Genomic DNA, 22,498 nt, shown 5'->3' with positions numbered 1-22,498 from the left:
GAGGGGGAGGTTGGGGTTGGGGGCAGGACCACATGCCGGGAAACCTAGGAACAGCAGACTAGAGAGAGAGGTCAAAGTATCTATCCAGAAAGGAATCATCCCATCCTTGGCTTCCCGACCACCAAGCAACCCCTTCCAGTCGCTCTGCGCAGACCACAGCAGCTCTCCAAATGTGAGGGGTGCACCTGCGGCGAGATACAGGTAATGTCAGGTTCAGGTACCGCGCCTTTTGGCCGAGGTTCCCCCACCCAGCACCCACCAGCGCACACCTCTCGAACTCCCCGCTTCCTCGGCCGCCGCCTTCACCCCGACTTCGTGCGACGGTCGCCACTACAACTCCCGCCTGGGCCACCTGCAAACCCGAGAGCGCCGAGTGGGCGCGCGGGCTGCGCGCGGGCAGGCGCCCGGAGCTCTGGGCATGCTCAGTCGCGCGGGCAGGGCTCCGGGCGCGAGCAGGGCTCCCGCTGCACCACATTCGCCGGCTGCCAAGGGGAGCCGCAGGGCGCTCGCAGACTCGGCGAGCGCTGCCCGCACAAGACCCTACCGCCGCGCCCCGCGCCGCCACCCCGAGCCATGGCTTCTCTCGGCCACCCAGCCACCTTTGGCCGGGCCACCCATGTCGTGGTACGGGCGCTGCCCGAGTCCCTCGCCCAACAGGCGCTGAGGCGCACCAAGGGCGACGAGGTGGATTTCGCCCGCGCTGAGCGGCAGCACCAGCTCTACGTGGGCGTGCTGGGCAGTAAACTGGGGCTGCAGGTGGTGCAGCTGCCCGCCGACGAGAGCCTCCCAGACTGCGTGTTCGTGGAGGACGTGGCCGTGGTGTGCGAGGAGACGGCCCTGATCACCCGCCCCGGGGCGCCGAGCCGGAGGAAGGAGGTAACTGCCCGCCCGGAGAAGCGAGGGGTGCGGCCCGGGATGCTCGCCCGGCCCTTACCTACCGAGCGCGACCGACTTGCCGGGGAAATCGCGGAACTGGCCCCCGGGCTAGTTCAGAACTTCCCATTTAGGGGAGAGGGTGTGTGTGCGAAAGAGAAGTTCATTGTTCACGCCTCCCGGCTGCCGGCGCAGCTTGAATGCCTTGGAGAGGACCCGACTGAGTGTGGTCGTGCAGACTCGGGCAGGTGGGTGGGGTGGGGAATCCATCTCACAGCATTTTTATTTGTAAAGATTAAAAAGCAGTAAAGACAGTGCAACTCTGCCCGTTTCCCAGGGAGCTGGGGGCAGGGAGAGGTGCCTTTCCAGGCGGGCGGGTGGAGGCTGGGCGAAGGGCTCTGAGGGCGGGGTGGTGACCCTGAACCCACAAGTCCTGCCAAGAGCTGGGATCAGGGCTGTCCAGACGAAGGAACGGGATGTCGGTTCCCATAGATCTACGGCGTCCCAAGTTACTTTTCAGTGGTGGAGAGAGTCCCGCAGAAAGGGACTAACAAGTGAATGAATGTAAGACTGGCTTGCTGAGCTGTGGTGTCTGGGTTGGAAAAGCTATATTCAGTGTAGGGTGTTGGGTGTGTGTATGTGTGTGTATGTTTAATTGGAAATGGTTTCACAAATTCCATAATTTTTATTCTCTCTACTTTAAAACTCATAGTAATTAGAGCTTTTTGTGTTCTCAAAGGATGGTGACTACTTTAAAATATTGCAGTTTGTGAAAATGGCAGTGATTGCTTTAAACACAAGGTAGGTTAGTGGGGAGAGACAAATAGAGTGAGATTGGATTTTTAAATGCCATCTGGCCTGGGATTCTTCTCATTGCCTGCTAAGAGCTGGGGCTCAAGACTCTCGGTTGCTATTGGCATCAAGTGGCATTGCAAGAAGCTGCTAGTTTCTTTCTTATATGGAGGGTTAGGGATTGTTTTCCCCCCTATTTTGTCTTTATTTGATTCACGTTGGAAATGTCTCACAGAGCTCATAGTTAAAAATGTGCTTATTCTCCACCTGCTTCCCTACGCAAGTGGATGATAGAACTTTGCTTGATCTGAGAGAAAAAGCATATTTGGTTTATTTCTCACTGAGATTATCAGCTTTTTTTTTCTTCCCCACCCCGCCTTAGCAGAAAACCAAGAGTAACAGGTCGCATTCTCTTAGCTCTTTTATCTCTTTTGCCATGCCTCTCCATCTTTGAGTCTGTGAGATGACCTGCTCCGTTTTAAACTGATAAGCACGTAACCACATTTGAACACTTTCTGATGTGTCCTAGGCCATATGGCAAAACTGTGGTTTGTTTAAAAGAGTAAGGTAGATTTTAAAAACCCTTTCAAAATGGTACTCATTTGTTGAGGCTGGTCCAATTTCCTGTTAAGAGACTGTGAATATATTTAATCATCTATTTCATTTTATTCCTATAATAAAACCTTTCAAATTTTGGCCTTCCTGATGCTAAAGTGGGTAGTGATCTGTCTCCCCATCAGATTTTGAGGCATACATTTAAAAAAGACCTCACTCTTGTATCTTGTACGTGGCCCACTGCCAGAGGCCACATAGTGTAATAGCTTGAACATCAGACTGTAAGTGTAATAGATTGAACATCAGACTGTAAGAACATCAGACTGAATGTAATCCTGTGACCTTGGGGACTATCTCTTGCCTCAGTTTTCTCACCTGTAAAGTGGACATAATCATACCTATTTCATAGAATTTTGGTAATAAATTTGTTAATCCATCTGAAATATAGACGGCAGGACATTTCATGAAGTGTTTTTATTCACTTCCCAGTGGGTCATGGAAGATTTGCTCCTTGAGCAATAAGAAGTCTACTGTACACTGATGCAGTTATAGTGACATTTCCCCATCCCAGGGTGAAGGGGAGTTGTCTTCATGCCTCAGGTTCCATCCTAATCTGCTCCGTAGCACTGCCTCCCAGGTTGAGTTTTCTGCTGGTGTGTGGTCCCTCCCCACATCACCTTTGCCATTGCCTCTGATCAGATCCCCAGGGTAACAGACCTTCCAATCAGAGAAAGGAATTCAGGCAGTCATGTTGGGTGGGGTGCTTCAGAGATTTCTTTGAAATCTCTCATAGTTTGCTGCCTACATTGAAATTAATAAATGCTTGCTGAGTGAATGAACAAATGAATTAATAAAATACTAGTTAGCTTCCCAGGTGGCTCAGTGTTTAAAAATCCACCTGCCAAGCAAGAGACATGGTTTGATCCCTGGGTCAGGAAGATCTCCTTGAGAAAGAACATGCAAGCCACTCCAGAATTATCGCCTGGAAAATTCCACGGACAGAGGACCCTACAGGAGGCTACAGTCCATGGAGTCACAAAAGAGTTGGACATGACTTAGCGACTAAACAGCTAACAGCTCAACAATTAGCTAATATCAGTAAGCTGATAATAATTATTTTAAGGCCCTCTTGAATTATTATATATAAATATTTCATGTAACACTAATCTCCCTAACTGAAATTACACAACAGCCAATGCATTATTTTAAAATTATTAACACTATTCAAAAAAAAATTATTAACACTGATCTCCTTGTTTCCTGTCTCTTACTACTCATTCCATTTTCCGCCAAGTTGGTCTTTCTAAAACTCAAATTTGATCCTGTTCCTCTTCTGGTTAAAATTCTAGAAGGGCCTCCACTGAGCTTGATAAACCCATTGAGCTGGGCTCTGCTTGCCTTTTCAGGTTTAGCTGCATCTCTGACCCCACCCCACATGCCTCTCAACCCTTGGCTCAAGCCAGGTTCTTTTTCTGACTCACTATACTATTGCTTTTATGGGCATACATTTCTCCTTCACCCAGGACACTCTTCCTCCTTCCTCTCCTGCATTTTATCTGGCTTTTCCTACTCATGCGTCAGTTCTCAGCTTACTGTTACCATTAATATTATTAGCTAATTGTTACTGGGTGCTTGCCATTTGCCAGACATTGTGCTGGATTTATGACATGCATTTCAATGAATGTTCACATCAACTCTTTGAGCTCATTGTTATCATTATTTGTGTTTAAAAGTTGATGACACTGAGTCTGGGTGAGATTAAATAAATTGCCCAGGGCAAACCACTTCAGTATTCTTGCCTTGAGAACCCCATGAACAGTTTGAAAAGGCAAAAAGATAGGATACTGAAAGATTAACTCCCCAGGTCAGTAGGTGCACAATATGCTACTGGAGATCAGTGGAGCAATAACTCCAGAAAGAATGAAGGGATGGAGCCAAAGCAAAAACAACACCCAGTTCTGGATGGGACTGCTGATAGAAGCAAGATTTGATGCTGTAAAGAGCAATATTGCACAGGAACCTGGAATGTTAGGTCCATGAATCAAGGCAAATTGGAAGTGATCAAACCGGAGATGGCAAGAGTGAACATCGACATTCTAGGAATCAGCGAACTAAGATGGACTGGAATGGGTAAATTTAACTCAGATGACCATTATATCTATTGCTGTGGGCAGTAATCCCTTATAAGAAATGAAGTAGCCATCATAGTCAAGAAAAGAGTCTAAAATGCAGTAGTTGGATGCAATCTCAAAAACGACAGAATGATCTCTGTTTGTTTCGAAGGTGAACCATTCAATATCACGGTAATCCAAGTCTATGCCCCGACCAGTAATGCTGGAGAAGCTGAAATTGAACAGTTCTATGAAGACCTACAAGATCTCTTAGAACTAACATCCAAAAAAAGATGTCCTTTTCATTATAGGGAACTGGAATGCAAAAGTAGGAAGTCAAGAAACTCCTGGAGTAACAGGCAAATTTGGCCTTGGAGTACAGAATGAAGCAGGGCAAAGGCTAATAGACTTTTGCCAAGAGAACGCACTGGTCATAGCAAACATCCTCTTCCAACAACATAAGAGAAGACTCTATGCATGGACATCACCAATGGTCAACACCGAAATCAGACTGATTATATTCTTTGCAGCCAAAGATGGAGAAGCTCTATACAGTCATCAAAAACAAGACCGGGAGCTGACTGTGGCTCAGATCATGAACTCCTTATTGCCAAATTCAGACTTAAATTGAAGAAAGTAGGGAAAACCACTAGACCATTCAGATATGACCTAAATCAAATCCCTTATGACTATACAGTGGAAATGAGAAATAGCTTTAAGGGACTAGATCTGATAGATAGAGTGCCTGATGAACTATGGAATGAGGTTCGTGACATTGTACAGGAGACAGGAATCAAGACCATCCCCAAGAAAAAGAAATGCAAAAAAGTAAAATGGCTGTCTGGGGAGGCCTTACAAATAGCTGTGAAAAGAAGGGAAGTGAAAAGCAAAGGAGAAAAGGAAATATATTCCCATTTGAATGCAGAGTTCCAAAGAATAGCAAGGAGAGATAAGAAAGCCTTCCTCAGCAATCAATGCAAAGAAATAGAGGAAAACAATAGAATGGGAAAGACTAGAGATCTCTTCAAGAAAATTAGAGATACCAAGGGAACATTTCATGCAAAGATGGGCTCAATAAAGGACAGAAATGATAGGGACCTAACAGAAGCAGAAGATATGAAGAAGAGGTGGCAAGAATACACAGAAGAACTGTACAATAAAGATCTTCATGACCCAGATCATCACGATGATGTGATCACTCACCTAGAGCCTGGAATGTGAAGTTAAGTGGACCTTAGAAAGTGTCACTATGAACAAAGCTAGTGGAGGTGATGGAATTCCAATTGAGCTATTTCAAATCCTGAAAGATGATGCAGTGAAAGTGCTGCACTCAATATGCCAGCAAATTTGGGAAACTCAGCAGTGGCCACAGGACTGGAAAAGGTCAGTTTTCATTCCAATCCCAAAGAAAGGCAATGCCAAAGAATGTTCAAACTACCGCACAATTGCACTCATCTCACACACTAGTAAAGTGATGCTTAAAATTCTCCAAGCCAGGCTTCAGCAATTCGTGAACCATGAACTTCCAGATGTTCAAGCTGGTTTTAGAAATGGCAGAGGAACCAGAGATCAAATTGCAAACATCTGCTGTATCATCAGAAAAGCAAGAGAGTTCCAGAAAACCATCTATTTCTGCTTTATTGACTATGTCAAAGCCTTTGACCATGTGGATCACAATAAACTGTGGAAGATTCTGAAAGAGACGGGAATACCAGACCACCTGACCTGCCTCTTAAGAAACCTATATTCAGGTCAGGAAGCAACAGTTAGAACTGGAAATGGAACAACAGACTGGTTCCAAATAGGAAAAGGAGTATGTCAAGGCTGTATATTGTCACCCTGCTTATTTAACTTATATGCAGAGTGAATCATGAGAAATGCTGGGCTGGAAGAAGCACAAGCTGGAATGAAGACTGCCAGGAGAAATATCAATAACCTCGGATATGGAGATGACACCACCCTTATGGCAGAAAATGATGAACTAAAGAGCCTCTTGATGAAAGTGAAAGAACAGAGTGGAAAAGTTGGCTTAAAGCTCAACATTCAGAAAACTAAGATCATGGCATCCGGTCCTATCACTTCATAGCAAATAGATGGGGAAACAGTGGCTGACTTTATCTTTGGGGGCTCCAAAATCGCTGCAGATGGTGATTATAGCCATGAAATTAAAAGACACTTACTCTTTGGAAGGAAAGTTATGACCAACCTAGATAGCATATTCAAAAGCAGAGACATTACTTTGCCAACAAAGGTCCGTCTAGTCAAGGCTATGGTTTTTCCAGTGGTCATGTATGGATGTGAGAGTTGGACTGCGAAGAAAGCTGAGTGCTGAAGAATTGATGCTTTTGAACTGTGGTGTTGGAGAAGACTCTTGAGAGTCCCTTGGACTGCAAGGAGATCCAACCAGTCCATTCTAAAGGAGATCAGTCCTGGGTATTCTTTGGAAGGACTGATGCTAAAGCTGAAACTCCAATACTTTGGCCACCTCATGCGAAGAGTTGACTCATTGGAAAAGACTCTGATGCTGGGAGGAATTGGGGGCAGGAGGAGAAGGGGACAACAGAGGATGAGATGGCTGGATGACATCATCGACTCGATGGACATGAGTTTGGGTGAACTCCGGGAGTTGGTGATGGACAGGGAGGCCTGGCGTGCTGCAGTTCATGGGGTCGCAAAGAGTTGGACATGACTGAGCGACTGAACTGAACTGAACTGAAAGGTCTAGTTCCAAGTGTTGTGATGTTGATCTCACTTTCTCAAGCATAGGATTGGTTCTCCTTTTATGAACACCTCTGTATGCCCTGTTATATTTATTGTAACATATGATAATTGTCTGTGTATCTTTCTGTAGCCCCCCCACTATTATGAAAGCTGTGAGGCAAGAATCATATCTGCATTGTTCAACATGTTATCCCCTGGACCTTGTATATGTGGCAAATATTTTGTTGAAAAAAAAAAATGTGTCTATGATTTTAAGTCAACCTTTGTTCTCCCTCATTATGGCATATTTGGTGTTTTTTAAACATTTCCAGTCAGTAGAGTCCCAAAAGTTTCATTGCAACTCTGGGTGATTTGTAACTGTTTTTCTCTTCCTCTCTCTTTTAATGCCTTTGTCTCTTGTTGTTGTTTTGTTTTTATTAAAATGCTGAGAAGTTTCTTTTTAATCAAAACATCATGTTATATTTAATGACTTTTCTTCCTTGGAAAAAAGGACTGAGAACCAAACTCAAGAAAGTAACCCTTCTGTGCACACTCAGCATTTGCCCTAAAGGGGCCTCCAAAGATTAGTAAAACACAGACCATGTCTGCAGCAAGCGTAAGTTTTAGTGAAGAAAACTGTATGTAGAGAAAATCAGCAAATAATATTACTTGTCTTATAACTCCATGTCTTCAGGAATATGAATGCCTTCATATGTTGAATACTTTGAAGACAAATAAATTAGCCTTGAAAAGCTAGTCATATTTTAAATGAATCCAGATTACATTTCAGAGGGGGAAAAGGTCGATTATAAATATCAAAAGTTGAGTAAACAAATATCTAAATGCTGAAATAAAGCAAGTGACAGGGTGTGATGACTGGATTTTTTTAAAAATAAAAATCTCTATTATACTTGCCTGTAGTACCAAATTCAAAAGGCACAAAAGGAAACATAGTAAAGGTAAGTCTTTCCCCCTCACCTGACCCTTGTACCTTACCACCCACTTCTCTTCCTGAGGCAAATACTAATGCCATTTTCTGTAAATTTTTTTCCAGAAGGTTTTTAGTACTTAGTAAATGATTAACTGACAAAATTTATTCAAGGAAAATTGTGAAATATATCCTTTGCCCTTTCAGCCCTCTCTCAGAGCCATTTTATATTTTCCCAGGTACTAAGTATTAATATATAAAGTATTCTGTCTAGGAAAAAAGCCAAGCAAACTCATTCTCACAAAGTAATAATGGCTTTAGTTATCCCTACGTAGAGCCTTTGCATTGTTGGGGACCTCTTTAGGAAGAAGGCAATGCTTCAGTTCAGTTCAGTTCAGTTCAGTTGCTCAGTCGTGTCCAACTCTTTGTGACCCCATGAATTGCAGCGCACCAGGCCTCCCTGTCCATCACCAACTCCCGGAGTTTACTTAAACTCATGTCCACCGAGTCGGTAATGCCATCCAGCCATCTCATCCTCTGTTGTCCCCTTCTTCTCCTGCCCCCAATTCCTCCCAGCATCAGGGTCTTTTCTAATGAGTCAACTCTTCACATGAGGTGGCCAAAGTATTGGAGTTTCAGCTTTAGCATCAGTCCTTCCAAAGAACACCCAGGGCTGATCTCCTTTAGAATGGACTGGTTGGATCTCCTTGCAGTCCAAGGGACTCTCAAGAGTCTTCTCCAACACCACCGTTCAAAAGCATCAATTCTTCAGCACTCAGCTTTCTTCACAGTCCAACTCTCACATCCATACATGACCACTGGAAAAACCATAGCCTTGACTAGACGGACCTTTGTTGGCAAAGTAATGTCTCTGCTTTTGAATATGCTATCTAGGTTGGTCATAACTTTCCTTCCAAGGAGTAAGCGTCTTTTAATTTCATGGCTGCAGTCACCATCTGCAGTGATTTTGGAGCCCCCCAAAATAAAGTCTGACACTTTCCACTGTTTCCCCATCTATTCAGCACAAGGTAATAAATCTCCAATGTAGAAATAGACATGAAGGCCAGGGGTGGGGGGTGGGGGTGGAGTCAGGGGTGGTGGACAGGAAGGTGTAAATGGAAAAGGTAAGCAATACATATTTGCATGGTAATTTCTGTTCTATTAGGGCAGTTAGCTATTTGCATCTACATATTTTGGTCCTGGGAGAAGGCAATGGCAACCCACTCCAGTACTCTTGCCTGGAAAATCCCAGGGACGGAGGAGCCTGGTAGGCTGCAGTCCATGGAGTCGCTAGGAGTCGGACACGACATAACGAATTCACTTTCACTTTTCACTTTGATGCATTGGAGAAGGAAATGGCAGCCCACTCCAGTATTCTTGCCTGGAGAATCCCAGGGACGGGAGAGCCTGGTGGGCTGCCGTCTATGGGGTCCACAGAGTTGGACACAACTGAAGCGACTTAGCAGCAGCAGCATTTTGGTCCTGGCTTCTTATTTGGTTAGGAAAAAGCATAATTATATTATTTCCAAAGGCAAGGTGAGCATTAAGATCGTGTCTAATAACCAACCAAGTTGTGTGTGTGTGTGTGTGAATAATAAAAGGATAATGTTATTATTTTTGTTGTTTAGTTACTAAGTCATGTCTGACTCTTTGCAACCCCATAGTCTGTAGCTCACCAGGCTCCTCTGTCTGTGGGATTTCCCAGGACAGGGTACCGGAGTGGGTTGCTATTTCCTTCTCCAGGGATTCTTCCCCACCCAAGGATCAAACCTGTGTCTCCTGCAGTGGGAGGCAGATTCTTTACCACTGAGCCAACAGGGAAGCCTCAGAATTATTTTTAATATTAGCTCTATTTAAAAGATAAGGGGACTGAGTCTTGGGTAACCAAGGTTACATAACTGATCCAAAGTCACACACAGCTAATTAGTGGCAGAATTGAACTTCTCATGAAAGTATGATCATTTTTGCTTGAAGGGCTTGTTGCCAGTTGTTGAGTTTAATGGATCATTAAATCAATATAAAACTGCTACCTGAGTTTCATTTTATACACTAACGATGTACAATATAACTTGGACATTAACTAAGTGAATCATTTTACCTCCCTCCCTTCTAAAAAACTAAGTTTTTTTTTCATTTTAGTTAAAAAAAAATAATTCATTTACATGAAATCCCCAAATTGCCTGGGCACAGTTCATGAATAATTGTGCCTTATTTACCAGCAGACTGCTTGATTGCTTTTTGAAATGCACACATTTCCTCAAACTTCTGTTTAACTTCAGGTGAGAAAACTGCCCTAAGCCATAATTAGAAATTACCCAGACTCTTACCAAGCTGGAAAGTGAATGAACTAGAGGCGCCTCACATGGCAGCAGATTAACGGTTCTTGATAAATTGTCACCTCAAACTGGTTAGAACAACTGCTGCCTTTCAGGGTGTTTCTTTTCAGACTCTTTTACGTGGCCTTGGCAATAAGCTTTTGGAAATTGAACTGTTTCTTGGAAACTTGGATGCATCTAATAATGTAATCTACTCCCCTGCAGTTGATCTTGAAAGCCTTGAAAAGAAAAAATGTAATGATGAGTAGGGAGTGACTTCTATTAGATACTATTAGCTGAAAATGAGCTTTCTGCAGAGATCCTTAGAATCATAAAACTAAGAAGGCAGGGATGGATCCCTTATAATTCAGATATGCTGTGAAATTGCTTTTGCATGTTTTTGAATTCTTACCGAGCTCAGATTTCTTCAAAATTAGGTATCTAGTTCATTAATGTAAACCACAACACAGAAAAATCTACTTAAGACTTTTGAACAGATTTACCTTCTATTATCTTTGCATCATAAATAAATGATTCATGAAACTCAATCTAAATTTGGAGATGTGTGTTTAGAAAATGAGTGATGGTTATTATTTACTTGACAGCATTTGCTGTTAAAATCTGTAACCACATCAGAAAGCCCAGCTTCCTGACTGGAGATCTGGACACTTGGTAGAGTTCATTCTCCTAATCAAGAGGTACCGTAATTGAAGGTAAAATCACTGAAATCTTAGTGAGAAAAGGTTTCATTTACACCTTATAGGACTGCAGTGCATTGTTTACCCCATGAAGTAGATGAATCTTTATATACTGTAGCGAAATCCCTGATGTTCCATCAGAATGCTCCCCTGACCTTTGAAGTTGGCTTTCACTGCTTTCCCTACACTGATATTAGGCATTAAATCTGTCAGAGTCCTCAGGCACATTTCATAAACAGGCACTTCTCATCCAAATGGACAGAGTAATCTCAAACAACAAATCCCCTTTTAAAACGTGTGCATGTAACACCATCCTAGTTTACTTTGTCATCATCAAACAATGTAATAATGTACATTGTCTTCCTAAAACTGAGCGCTGATGAAGGGGTAGAATCACATAGAAAGAATAGATCACTGGACTGTAGGTTCATCGTGTTTGTATGACCAGAGAAATGAGCACAGCAGACCATGAAGACAGAAGTACGAATTAGTACAGGGTGGGTTTAATTTTGCCCAACAAATCAATGGGGACAAACCTGAATTAGTTTAACATAGCAAATTAAAGGGAATACAACTTTTAGCCTGCTTTCATAGCTAGATGGGCTTATGGTATAAGTTGTCGTTCTGATAGAGATGAGTAAGTACATCAATATTTTGCTTGACTTGAATATGTGTAAGTAAATCTTTGACTTCATTAAAAATGTGTTTGCCTTGAGTTCTCTGTCCTTATTTTGTTTAAGAAATATTTAAGTTTTCCATGGAAAACTTTCAGAAGTTTTCTTCAGAAACAGACTCACAGACTTAAAGAACAAACTTATGTTTACCAGGAAGAGTCAGGGGAAGGGATAGTTAGGGAGTTTGAGATAAACACAGACACACTGCTATATTTAAAATGGATAAAATGCTTCTAAATGGCACAGAGAACTCTGTTCAATGTTATCTGGCAGCCTGGATGGAAGGGAAGACTAGGGGAGAATGGATACTATATGTATGAGTCACTCTGCTGAGCATCTGAAGCTATCTCAACATTGTTAAGTGGCTATACTCCAGTGTAAAAAAAAAAGTTAAAAAAATAAATATTGAAATTTTGTTATTTATTTATAGCAGTAATGATGGGTGCCATGATTGTGTTAAAAATGATTGTGATTTTGAAGCTGAAGGCATAATAGTTGGATCACTCGTGTATGTTTGTGCATTCAACAACTGTCTACTGCACACCAGACTCAGTGTTTGATGCTGTGAAGATGTAGGTTAATTAGATACCACTGTTGCCTACAAGGACCTCACAGTCCAGCTAGGGAGGCAGAGCAGTGGCAGACACTTGGAGAAGAGGGTTTTATGGCAGAGCTCCGTCTGGTGCTAAGGAACGTCCAGGAGGTGGGTCTGACCCATACCAGGGCTTCTTAGACGTGATTACTGAGTTAGCAGCAACCAGAGGAAGGCAGAGAGAGGCAGTCTTCAGAGACAGCACTATGGGATAGGATGAGGGTGATGGCACCGTGAAAATTAGTTTCACGAATGTTGAAAAGGATGCAGGATTGAGAAAAGCCTGCCTGTGCCCCCTCAGATCTAAAATTTTGATTCCCAGTTCTAAGTTCACCAGGAGAACTACTCTTTAATCATGTTTCCTGTTTGGGGCCCAGAGAGATTTGGCTGTCTGACACACTGCATTTCTAACTTGTACTCCCATCTTTTCTTCTGCCTTGTTCTCCATCAGGGTCTGGCATTCCTTCCAGGATTCCTGAATAGCACAGTTTGGGAACTATATAGTCTTACTGACTAAAGTCCACTCCAAATCTGAGATTCATTTCTTGAGGTTGCTAGAATGTCATTTGGCTAAGTTGTGCTTTTTCCCCTTTGGCCCACAATTCGCACATCAGGATGTGTAAAGCAGACCTGGCATCTGCCACATATAGGTATATAATATTACCCGTGTCAATGGCAGGTAAGAGAGAACGCTTTCCTCTTTGCTGTTGAAATGTGTTTTTATTCACAAATCTTTCCATCTTGGCAGTAGACACCATTGAATCTCACACTAATATAAATCAAGTGTACCCAAAACTGAGCATGCATTTATAATCATAGGTTGAATTCTGTAGAAGCTACAGACAACAGCAGAGTCAGAACACAACACTGTCCTAGGTGTTGGGGCACGCTGGTTTTGATTTTTGTAGTGATAATAAGATCTAATATTCTTTCCAGCTCGGAGATGCTACACTTTCCTTTTGGAACTCAGAGTGTATTAGGGTGGAAAGTAGAGGGTGGAGAAGGGATGGGGGATGGGGAGATTATAATAATTTATATTTGTGAGATGGGATTGGGGTTTGATGAATAAACATATTGGATTTCTTTCAACTGAAAACATTAAACTTGTTCTACTCAATTAACCAATCATTTAAACTCATGCCTTGCTAATGATAACCCATTAAGAGATGAAGTTGAGATGAAGTTGAATTTTCTAACTCTATGTCAAAATCTCTGCTTATCCCACTTTTTATATGGCACGTTTGATAAGAAATGTTTCCCACAGAAAACTTCAAATAAAAGCCGCTGAAAGATCATAAGATTCCTAGAAATCATTCCACATGATTTCTCTCATCACACATCACTGTCATCTGTGTCTACCAGCTGATGTTTCTGTGGTGAATGTGAATCAGTGGCTCCCAAAAAATGGAGAGAATTGGACACAAGGTATGTCCTATGAGGTGTGTTTTCTCTTATAACTAAAAGTCTTGACTTGCCCATAGCACTTCTTTCTTATAAACCCCCCATGCATATGTACTAATTTCCATTTGGTGGTGAAATTTGAGTTTCATTTTCCAGATTTTACCTTTTGTCTTCCAAAAAATGCATACAGTTATTTTTCTAAGTAAACACCAAAAAAGCAAGATAGATGTAGCCCTTCTATAATAAGCTGTGTAAAAATTAAGACTGTTGACATAAGTAAGATATTGACATAATTTTTTTTAACTTGGAAATATGCTTGTGATAAACTTAGACATTTTTAGCCTGAAATGATTCCAAAAAATTGAAGTTAGTTAAATAACCTTGGTGCAGTTACAAGATAAAAATAGAAGAAAAATACATCTATTTTAATCTTAATTTTTTTTCATCAAAAGGGAACTTCCATTTTACAGGGAAAGAGAATAACTATAGCTTGACTTCACTCATATTTATCATATAGATGTATTTTCCAATTCAAGAGTTTTATGTGGAGAAGTTTAGCTCTTTATTTTGAGGCACTCGAACCATTTTTGCTCTTGCTTTCATATTCTCCTGTGTGCCATCTTAGTCCTTTATCAAGGGTCCTGGCTTTCTGGACCCCCTTTCTCCAAAAAATGCACTGTTGGGAGAGGGAGTGACCAAAATGTAAAAGGGCACTGAATTCTTCACTTTTCCCTGTCACTCTGTTACTAAGCATCTCTAAAGCTGTAGCCTTCCCTTAGTCTCCAAGCTTCCCCAAGCTCCTCCAAATATATAAGCAGTTTAACTCTGAACAGAGCACAGCTTCAAGACAAGGCTCTTAGTACAGTGTGTTGTGTGTCTTCAAATTGCTGCTATCCATCTACTATCATGGGGTCATGAAATCAATTTAGTGGGTCATGTCCAGCTCTTTTATTTTTCTTATAATAGAATCAGTAGAAAATGTCAGAGTACATGGCAACCTAGGGTCAATATTTTTTCATGAAACCTTTCACTTTATACATTCGTGTTCATGTGTATATTAATTAGGAACATAAAATATGTTTCTTACTCTGAGTCATGCTAAGAAAAAAAGTATAAAATAACCCACTATATCACCTTTCAACCAGATTGTACCACTCAGCCTTTTATAGAAATTCTAGAGGGTCATGTCTTTTGGTCTCTGGGTTCTGGGAATCATGGCCAGAATCCCAAATGCTTCTCTATACATATCGAAGCACACTGATTTCCACTTGCTTGGGTTGAATCCTTACCGGGACGGTGTCCTGGCTGTTTGTATTCCTGTCCATCCAACATCAACAACAGAAATCATAATCAGGGAACATAAGGAGGAAGAAGACTGTTTACTTGACTCTTTGCTGGGAGCTGATTCTACCTCCCCTTCTTTGATGACATTCTAAACCAGGGATAGTTACAATGACTAAGACGAGAAAGAATAGCTCCCATCTGAACTTGCATCTTTTTCACTTTGGGAGAGTTGATTAGCAGGCAGCATACTAGTCCCTCGCTTTAGGAGAGGTTGTGCTCCTGCATCTTCCCGCCTGCAGCACCCAGGTGGAAGCTGAGATCTTCGTGGACCCCAGGAGACCTCAGGGTCCAGGGTCAGGATTTGGCTGTGGGTACTCTTGGAAAGAAAACTGAAACTCAGAACAGCGTTTTTGTTGTTGTTGTTGTTCAAAGAGCCCCAGAATGTGCTAAAACAGTCATAATGTTAGTTCAAATCATTCTCAGACCACTGCCGAAAGGCCTACAGGGACCTTGAAAATCACTGCTTTCACCATTTTTTCCCACTTCTGCCATACTAAATGGGTAGAAATCCAGCTTTTATGAAAGAATGCCCAGAGGAAATTTAGTTTTCTTCCCCAAGTAATTCATTTCAGCAGTATTTGTTGTTGACGGTGTCCACTAAATAGGAGACGCTTTGACCAATGTATAGGTTGTGGTTCATTCTGAGAAAGTGCATTTGACTGGTGAGTAATGAGTTAGTCTGTAACTACAGGGAAAAATGTGTCAGGTTTTTTTTTCTCGTGGTAACCCCCTTTTCACAGCTGAGCAGCCTAGTACTCAGAGTGAAGTGTGCTCCCTCACACATGCTCTTTTGTCCCCTCCACCCCATCCCCGAAAAGGAATGCTTTGAATATTTTGCTAAGAGACACTAATCATAGAGGCAAACAGTTTGTGGCTGTGACTGGAGAAATGGTGTTTGTAGGGAAAGGGCTTAGAATTGTACGTCTTGGAACTATAATTACATGAAGAAAAATGGATAGTGTGATTGTCGTGTTCATGTCTGCATTTTTCTTTGTGAGCACTCAACTGGATAACTGAAGCCTCTGAGTGGTTTGAAAGAAACTGAGGATTAATATTGCTGCTAAACTGGACCCCAGAGAGAAGCTTCTTGGTGAGGGGGAGGAATGATAGGGATTTAAGTTACAACATTTTCTGGAAAGTAAAGGCAGAAAAATATACAAGATACAGCCTACTGGCCTCAGCTGGCTAAGGGCTCAATTATGATTCGATACACGTTGCCTGAATGAAACACATTCCCTCGCCTGCCCTGAAGTCAGCCTAATGACTGGAAATTCCAAAAATGTAACAGCTACTGTCCCTTGGCCTGTTTAAAACACACACACACACACACACAGCCCCACACTCATTCTGAATCAGGTTTGGATAAATTAACACATTCTGAGTCAGGTTTGGATAAAATCAGTTTTCTAACAATGCCTTCTCTGTAAATAATACTTCGTAGTAATGTGGGGCATCAAAAATGATTAGAGGAAAGGACTTCTATGGTGGACCAATGGTTAAGAATCTGCCTACCAATGCAGGGGACACGGGTTTGATCCCTGGGATCTGGGAGGATCCCACATGCCAAGAGGCAACTAAACCGGTGGGTCACAACTACTGAGCCCATGCTCCTGAGCCCATGCTCTGCAACAAGAAAAGCCACCTCAATGAGAAGCCCACACACTGCTCGCCACAACTAGAGTCCCCCGGTTGGCCACTACTAGAGAAAGCCCATGCATAGCAACAAAGACCCAGTGCAGCCAAAAATAAATAAGTAAACATATAAATAAATAATACTTTTTTTATTTTTATTTTTTTTAGAAAAAAGACCATTCAATTCCCTTTAGAAAAAAAAATGATTAGAGGGAATCTTGAGTCACTTTTGGAGAAGGAAATGGCAACCCACTCCAGTATTCATGCCTGGAAAATCCCATGGATTGAGGAGCCTGATGGGCTACAATCCATGGGGTCGCAAAGAGTCGGACACGACTGAGCGACTTCTGTGTTCTGTGTGTGTGAGTCACTTTATTTTGGTGAATCACTAGCCAGGAGAAATATTTTTTTAATTCTACTTTTTCACTGGGCTTTTCCAAGTCCATGATCACCTTCTTTCCTCTTGGTTTTACTGTTTTCTGGAACTGTCAACAGAAGAGAAAGAGCTTATGCAGTTCCTGGACCTTTCCTACCCTTCTCTAGTTGGGGAGTTTCTGTAACACCATGGATTTGTTCTCATTTCCTGGACCTTGATAGTGATGTCAAATTACAAGTCTCAACTCATAACGGCATCATAAAGTCAACTTAGTGTATCATTACCCTCTTTGTTTTTTGCAATGAAGTAGAATTAATATTTCTGATAGAAATATCAGAGTGTGCGCATAACACAGGCAGGTATTGTTTCATGTAACTTTTGTCTTCTTTTCTCACACGTGCACATATGCATGTTCCTTTGTGTGTTGTGGATTCCAGTGTAAAGTGTATTTCTTACTGTGGATCATTGTCATTGAAATCTACTTATCTAGGACACCAACATGAAAAAGATACTATCATTCTAGTTTTTGTTGACATTCTTCACTGTTTGTAGCAACTATAGAGTTTTGGCCTGTGTCAAAGGCAATTGGCTCATTGAGCAAATGGGCAGCTTGGTCTCAGGCACTCCTTTTATTACCTAATCGGAAGGTAAGGCCACTCATCTAAATGTAGCAGAGTACGTGAGATGGAGAGGAAGAGAAGAAAAGCAAACATTGGAAATATGGTGAAAAAATAGTTCTAAAGTCTTGGGCTTCTGTCAGTGAATAAGCATTTTTAGATATCAAGGACTCCCTCACATAAATGCTATAGAGTGTTTCTATACATTTAAACGTGATATGTTCATTTGTAAACCAAAGTATGATGGTGTGCTATTATAGCCTAGGATGGCAGGTATTCAGAAAACACCCCTCTTATTGAAGGGGCCACATTAGAGCCCTGTGCATTTGCATGTTTTCTTGACACCCACCTCATTTCTGCTGATCCTACTGCTCCTTGTTCCCCACTGATCTGCACAACTGCACCTTTAGCTTGCCCCACTCTCCAAATCCATTATCACTTGAGGTGCCTACTTGTAGGTATATCAGTCATCTTCATCCCAGCATGATCACCTGGCACACGGAGCCTGGCATGTAGAGACACATGCATTAAAACTGACTCAAGAGGCAGACCACCTCCTGTGACATTCCTTGAGCTGTGCCTTCTCCTTTCCCAGTGCCTTGAGGGGTGGAAGAGGACAGCTATGGATTCAAATTGTGGTTCCATTGCTTATTAGCTGTGTGGCCTTGAGCAAGTTGAGCCTTCAGTTTCATCATCTATAAAAACTGGTGTAGTTTTGATCACACTATAAGTTTGTTATGTTGATTTGATCTGTTTACATGTTAAAGTGCCTAGCAGTACCATGCAGGAGGAGTTCTATCAGTGATTGATTAGTCCCTTTCCTTTCTGTGGTTGCCTGCCTTCCATCTTTCTAGAGAGCAGTCATTCAAGCCCCTATGGATTGAGGCTGCACTTATGTCTTACTACTTTCTCTCCCTGGAAACTGGAGACCTCTGTCCCTTTGACTGTGGCCTTGCTACCTGGGGCCTACCCAGACATTGAGACTGTGCCTGGAGTTGGGATTCAGAGCTCTTGTATTTTGGTCCCCAGTGCTGAATCTGCCTGAAATCTGCTAGGAGGTTGGGAAAGTAACATTAGAAACATCTCTTGAGCTTGAACCTCAGTTGTGGCTGGGCCAGTCCACTAAAGCTTGTGCTACCAAAAAGGCAGGTATGATGGCAACCCACTCCAGTATTCTTGCCTGAAAATGCCATGGACAGAGGAGGCTGGTGGACTCCTGTCCATGGGGTCGCAAAGAGTTGGACACAACTTAGTGACTAAACAACAGTATGGGACCTGGCCTTTTTTCTGCCTCACTTTGGAGTGAGTCGTCATTTTCAACTGAAACAAAAATAATATTCTTTGTATAAGTCCTCTTCATCCTTCTGATCTTCTGAATGAGTATTTCAAGAATCTCTGCCGTTAAGCTTGCCATTTGAACTGGTTGCATATGGGTGTTTAGATTTGAATTCACATTTCCTTTTTTTTTTTTTGGATGTGGACCTCTCTTTTTTTTTTTTTCTTTTAAAGCAGTCCCATCTCTTTATTTTTCCTTTTCATAGCATTGTCCTTTTTTTTTTTTTTTTACATTTTTATTTATTTATTTATTTTTTGGCTGTTGGGTCTTCGTTGCTGCTGGGGCTTTTCTTAGTTGTGGCAAGTGGGGGTTACTCCCTAGCTGTGGGACATGGGCTTCCCATTGCAGTGGCTTCTCTTGTGCAGCACGGGGCTCTAGGACACGAGGGTTTCAGTAGCTGTGGCTCACAGGCTCTAGAGCACAGGCTCAATGGTTGTGGCACATGGGCGTTGTTGCTCTGAAGCATGTGAGATCCTCCCAGATCAGGGATTGAATCCGTGTCTCCTGCATTGGCAGGTGGATTCCTTACCACTGAACCACTTGGGAAACCTGTGGAAGTAGACTGTTTTTAAAGTCTTTTTCAACTTGTTTACAATATTCCTTCTATTATATGTTTTTATTTTTGCATTAAGGCATGTGAGATCTTAGCTTCCCAACCAGGGATCAAACCCACACCCCCTCCATTGGAAGACGAAGTCATAATTACTGAACTGCCAGGGAAGTTCCTGAATTCACATTTCTAACATCTTTATACATTTAATATCTTTTCCATTTTTAAGAACTTCTAAAATTCTTACATTGCAAGGTGAAATTCCACCTGGAGTTGAGTTTTGGTTCCTCTTTGCAGTTACGTCATCTTGGGCAATTCACAACTTTCAATTTCCAGTAAAATATCTTTTTGCTGCTGCCCAAGGTTGTTGAAGATTGAAGTGTGCTGAACATTGTGATGGCCTTGACATATGTGATTCCACTGGTAACATTGTTATGATGAGGGATAGAGTGTACATAATGGTAGTGAAAGTGAAAGTTGCTCAGTCGTGTCTGACTCTTTGCGACCCCAAGGACTATACAGTCCATGGAATTCTCCAGGCCAGAATACTGGAGTGGGTAGCCTTTCCCTTCTCCAGGGGGTCTTCCCAACTCAGGGATCGAACCCAGGTCTCCTGCATTGCAGGCAGATTCTTTACCAGCTGAGCCACAAGGGAAGCCCAAGAATACTGGAGTGGGTAGCCTATCCCTTCTCCAGAGGATCTTTCCAAACCAGGAATCAAACCAGGGTCTCCTGCGTTGCAGATGGATTCTTTACCAACTAAACTATCAGGGAATGGTAGTAGTAACATTATTATTTAGGAACTAGAGATGACTAGCTTGTTCTTGATGATGTCTCTGACTGAATAGATTTGACCTATGTCACTGTGACCACGATGCTCTGACAACCCTTTGGGAGAGGTCTTGATAAAAAGAGGCTACCCTTAGAAAGCTCCAGGCAACTTAAAGATCTACTCGTTAGCAAGGTAAACTTGGGCACATAAGTATAGTTTTACATATATATATATATAGTTATATATATAGTTATATATATAAGTAAAGTAAATATAGTTTGGGTATAGTTTGTCATCTGTAAGGTGTAACATGGCTTTTGTTTGTTCAACAAGCAATTACTATTAAGTGCCTGCTATATATAAAACAGATAAAGTGAATAAATATGAAACCTACCCTGATGGAACCTGCAGTCTAAATGGGGAGAAAAACATAAAATAAATAATCACAAATATATGTGTACCTATAAACAGTGGTAAGCACCTACTGTATAGCACAGGAAACTATATTCAATATCTTGTAACAGCCTATAATGGAAAAGAATCTGAAAAAGAACTTATATATATATATGTATATATATATACACGTATAACTGAATCACTTTGCTGTACACGTGAAACATTGTAAATCAACTATACTGCAATCAAGATAATAAAAAATAAATTTTAAATTAAAATGTTTTCCAAAAACTGGAAAAAGGTAAAGGATGACTTTCCTCATAAGGTTATAAAAAGTTCATAAGAGACCTCAGCTGAAAAGGGCCTGAATATTATTTCTTAGAATACCTCTTATTAAATGGTAGGCAATAAATGTTTGTTGATCAAATGATAAATAACTGGCTGAATATGGTATTACCAGAGACCCTTCCCCAGGCAGTAAAGTGGTAGGTTGGTATTAAGCAGGACCTAGACTAGAAGTCTTCAAACCTCTCTGCTTAAAAGCTGTGCAGCTGGGGGCTAGAGGACAACTGCTGTGGACGCAGGACTCCTCCCTGTAAACTGGGGTTATGCTGCTGTCAGTAACCCTCTGTTGTGCTGAAATTTAAATGAAATGAGTGAAAACACTCTGAAAGGATCATGGCTGTAGGTATTAGGTAGTGGCTACCTCTGAACTCTAACTCCAGAACCTGGGGTCATAGCCTGCCTGACCTGGAGATGGGTCCCTGGTCCCATAGTCTTCTGCAGAAGCCTTAGGACCAACTCTCTGGATCCCAGTCTGCCTGAGACAGCAGAATCTACAATAGTGGCATGGAGGGTATCTGGCTTTTTGCCCCATATTAGAAGACGCTTGCTTCTTGGAAGGAAGGCTGTGACAAACCTAGACAGCATATTAAAAAGCAGAGACATGTCTTTGCTGACAAAGGCCCATCTAGTCGAAGCTATGGTTTTTCCAGTAGTCATGTATGGATGTGAGAGCCAGACCATAAAGAAGGCTGAACCCTGAAGAATTTATGCTTTCAAATTGTGATGCTGGAGCAGACTCTCCAGAATCCCTTGGATAGCAAGGAGATCAAACCAGTCAATCCTAAAGAAAATCAACCCTGAATACTCATTGGAAGGACTGATACTGAAGCTGAAGCTCTAATACTTTGGCTATCTGATGCAAAGAGCTGACAACTCATTGGAAAAAAACCCTGATGATGGGAAAGGTCAAAGGCAAAAAGGAGAAGAGGACAGCAGAGGATGAGATGGTTGGGTAGCATCACTGATGCAATGGACATGAACTTGGGCAAACTCCAGAAGATGGTGAGGGACAGATAGGCCTGGTGTGCTATAGTCCATGGGGTCACAAAGAGACATAACTTAGTGAGACTCTGTTGATACAACTAGCACAGGCACAGGTTTGATGCTACCAGGTGGTGGCACCCCATCCATTAGTGAGGATCAAGAAGAATGAGAGACAAAGGCTTCCTTTCTGAAGACAAGTTTCAACTCAGCATCTGCCCATCCTTCTATCCTTCATCTATGAGACTAGCCCAAAAACTTGCCCCACCTAGCAGAATCACAGATAAGCTGGCCATTGTCTCCAGCCACGCATTTAGTCTGGGCTTGATATTTGTTGGCAGAGTTCCTCACCAAATAATTAAGCAGCCCTTGGAGAACTTTGCCCTTAACTTGTATGTGCAAGAGGCATGCTTAGTAAGAGTCTGAACAGGGATCCTGGGAATGGTCCAGCTCAAGGAAGGACCCCCCCTGGCTCTTTGGGATAACAAACAAGGGTTAATTCCATCTGTT

At 42.1% G+C, this 22,498-nt stretch overlaps 1 protein-coding gene across 1 annotated transcript in view; it reads left to right on the top strand.

Annotated features, from left to right (window-relative positions):
* Positions 1-471: 471 nt before the first annotated feature.
* The window catches only part of DDAH1 (dimethylarginine dimethylaminohydrolase 1), a 157,713-nt gene continuing 135,686 nt past the window's right edge, over positions 472-22,498 (top strand). Inside the window, exon 1 of the mRNA XM_086390880.1 lies at positions 472-876. Coding sequence (XP_086247006.1) covers positions 574-876 — 303 coding nt within the window. The 5' untranslated portion in view covers positions 472-573. The remainder of the gene's footprint in view (positions 877-22,498) is intronic.

The sequence above is a fragment of the Bos grunniens genome, chromosome 3 (assembly GCF_055505025.1).
Source record: "Bos grunniens cultivar Pamir isolate PY7600 chromosome 3, Bosgru_T2T1.0, whole genome shotgun sequence".
Taxonomy (NCBI): Eukaryota; Metazoa; Chordata; class Mammalia; order Artiodactyla; family Bovidae; genus Bos; species Bos grunniens.
The sequence above is the reverse complement of the archived record's forward strand: the minus strand, read 5'-3'. Positions and strand labels throughout refer to the sequence as shown.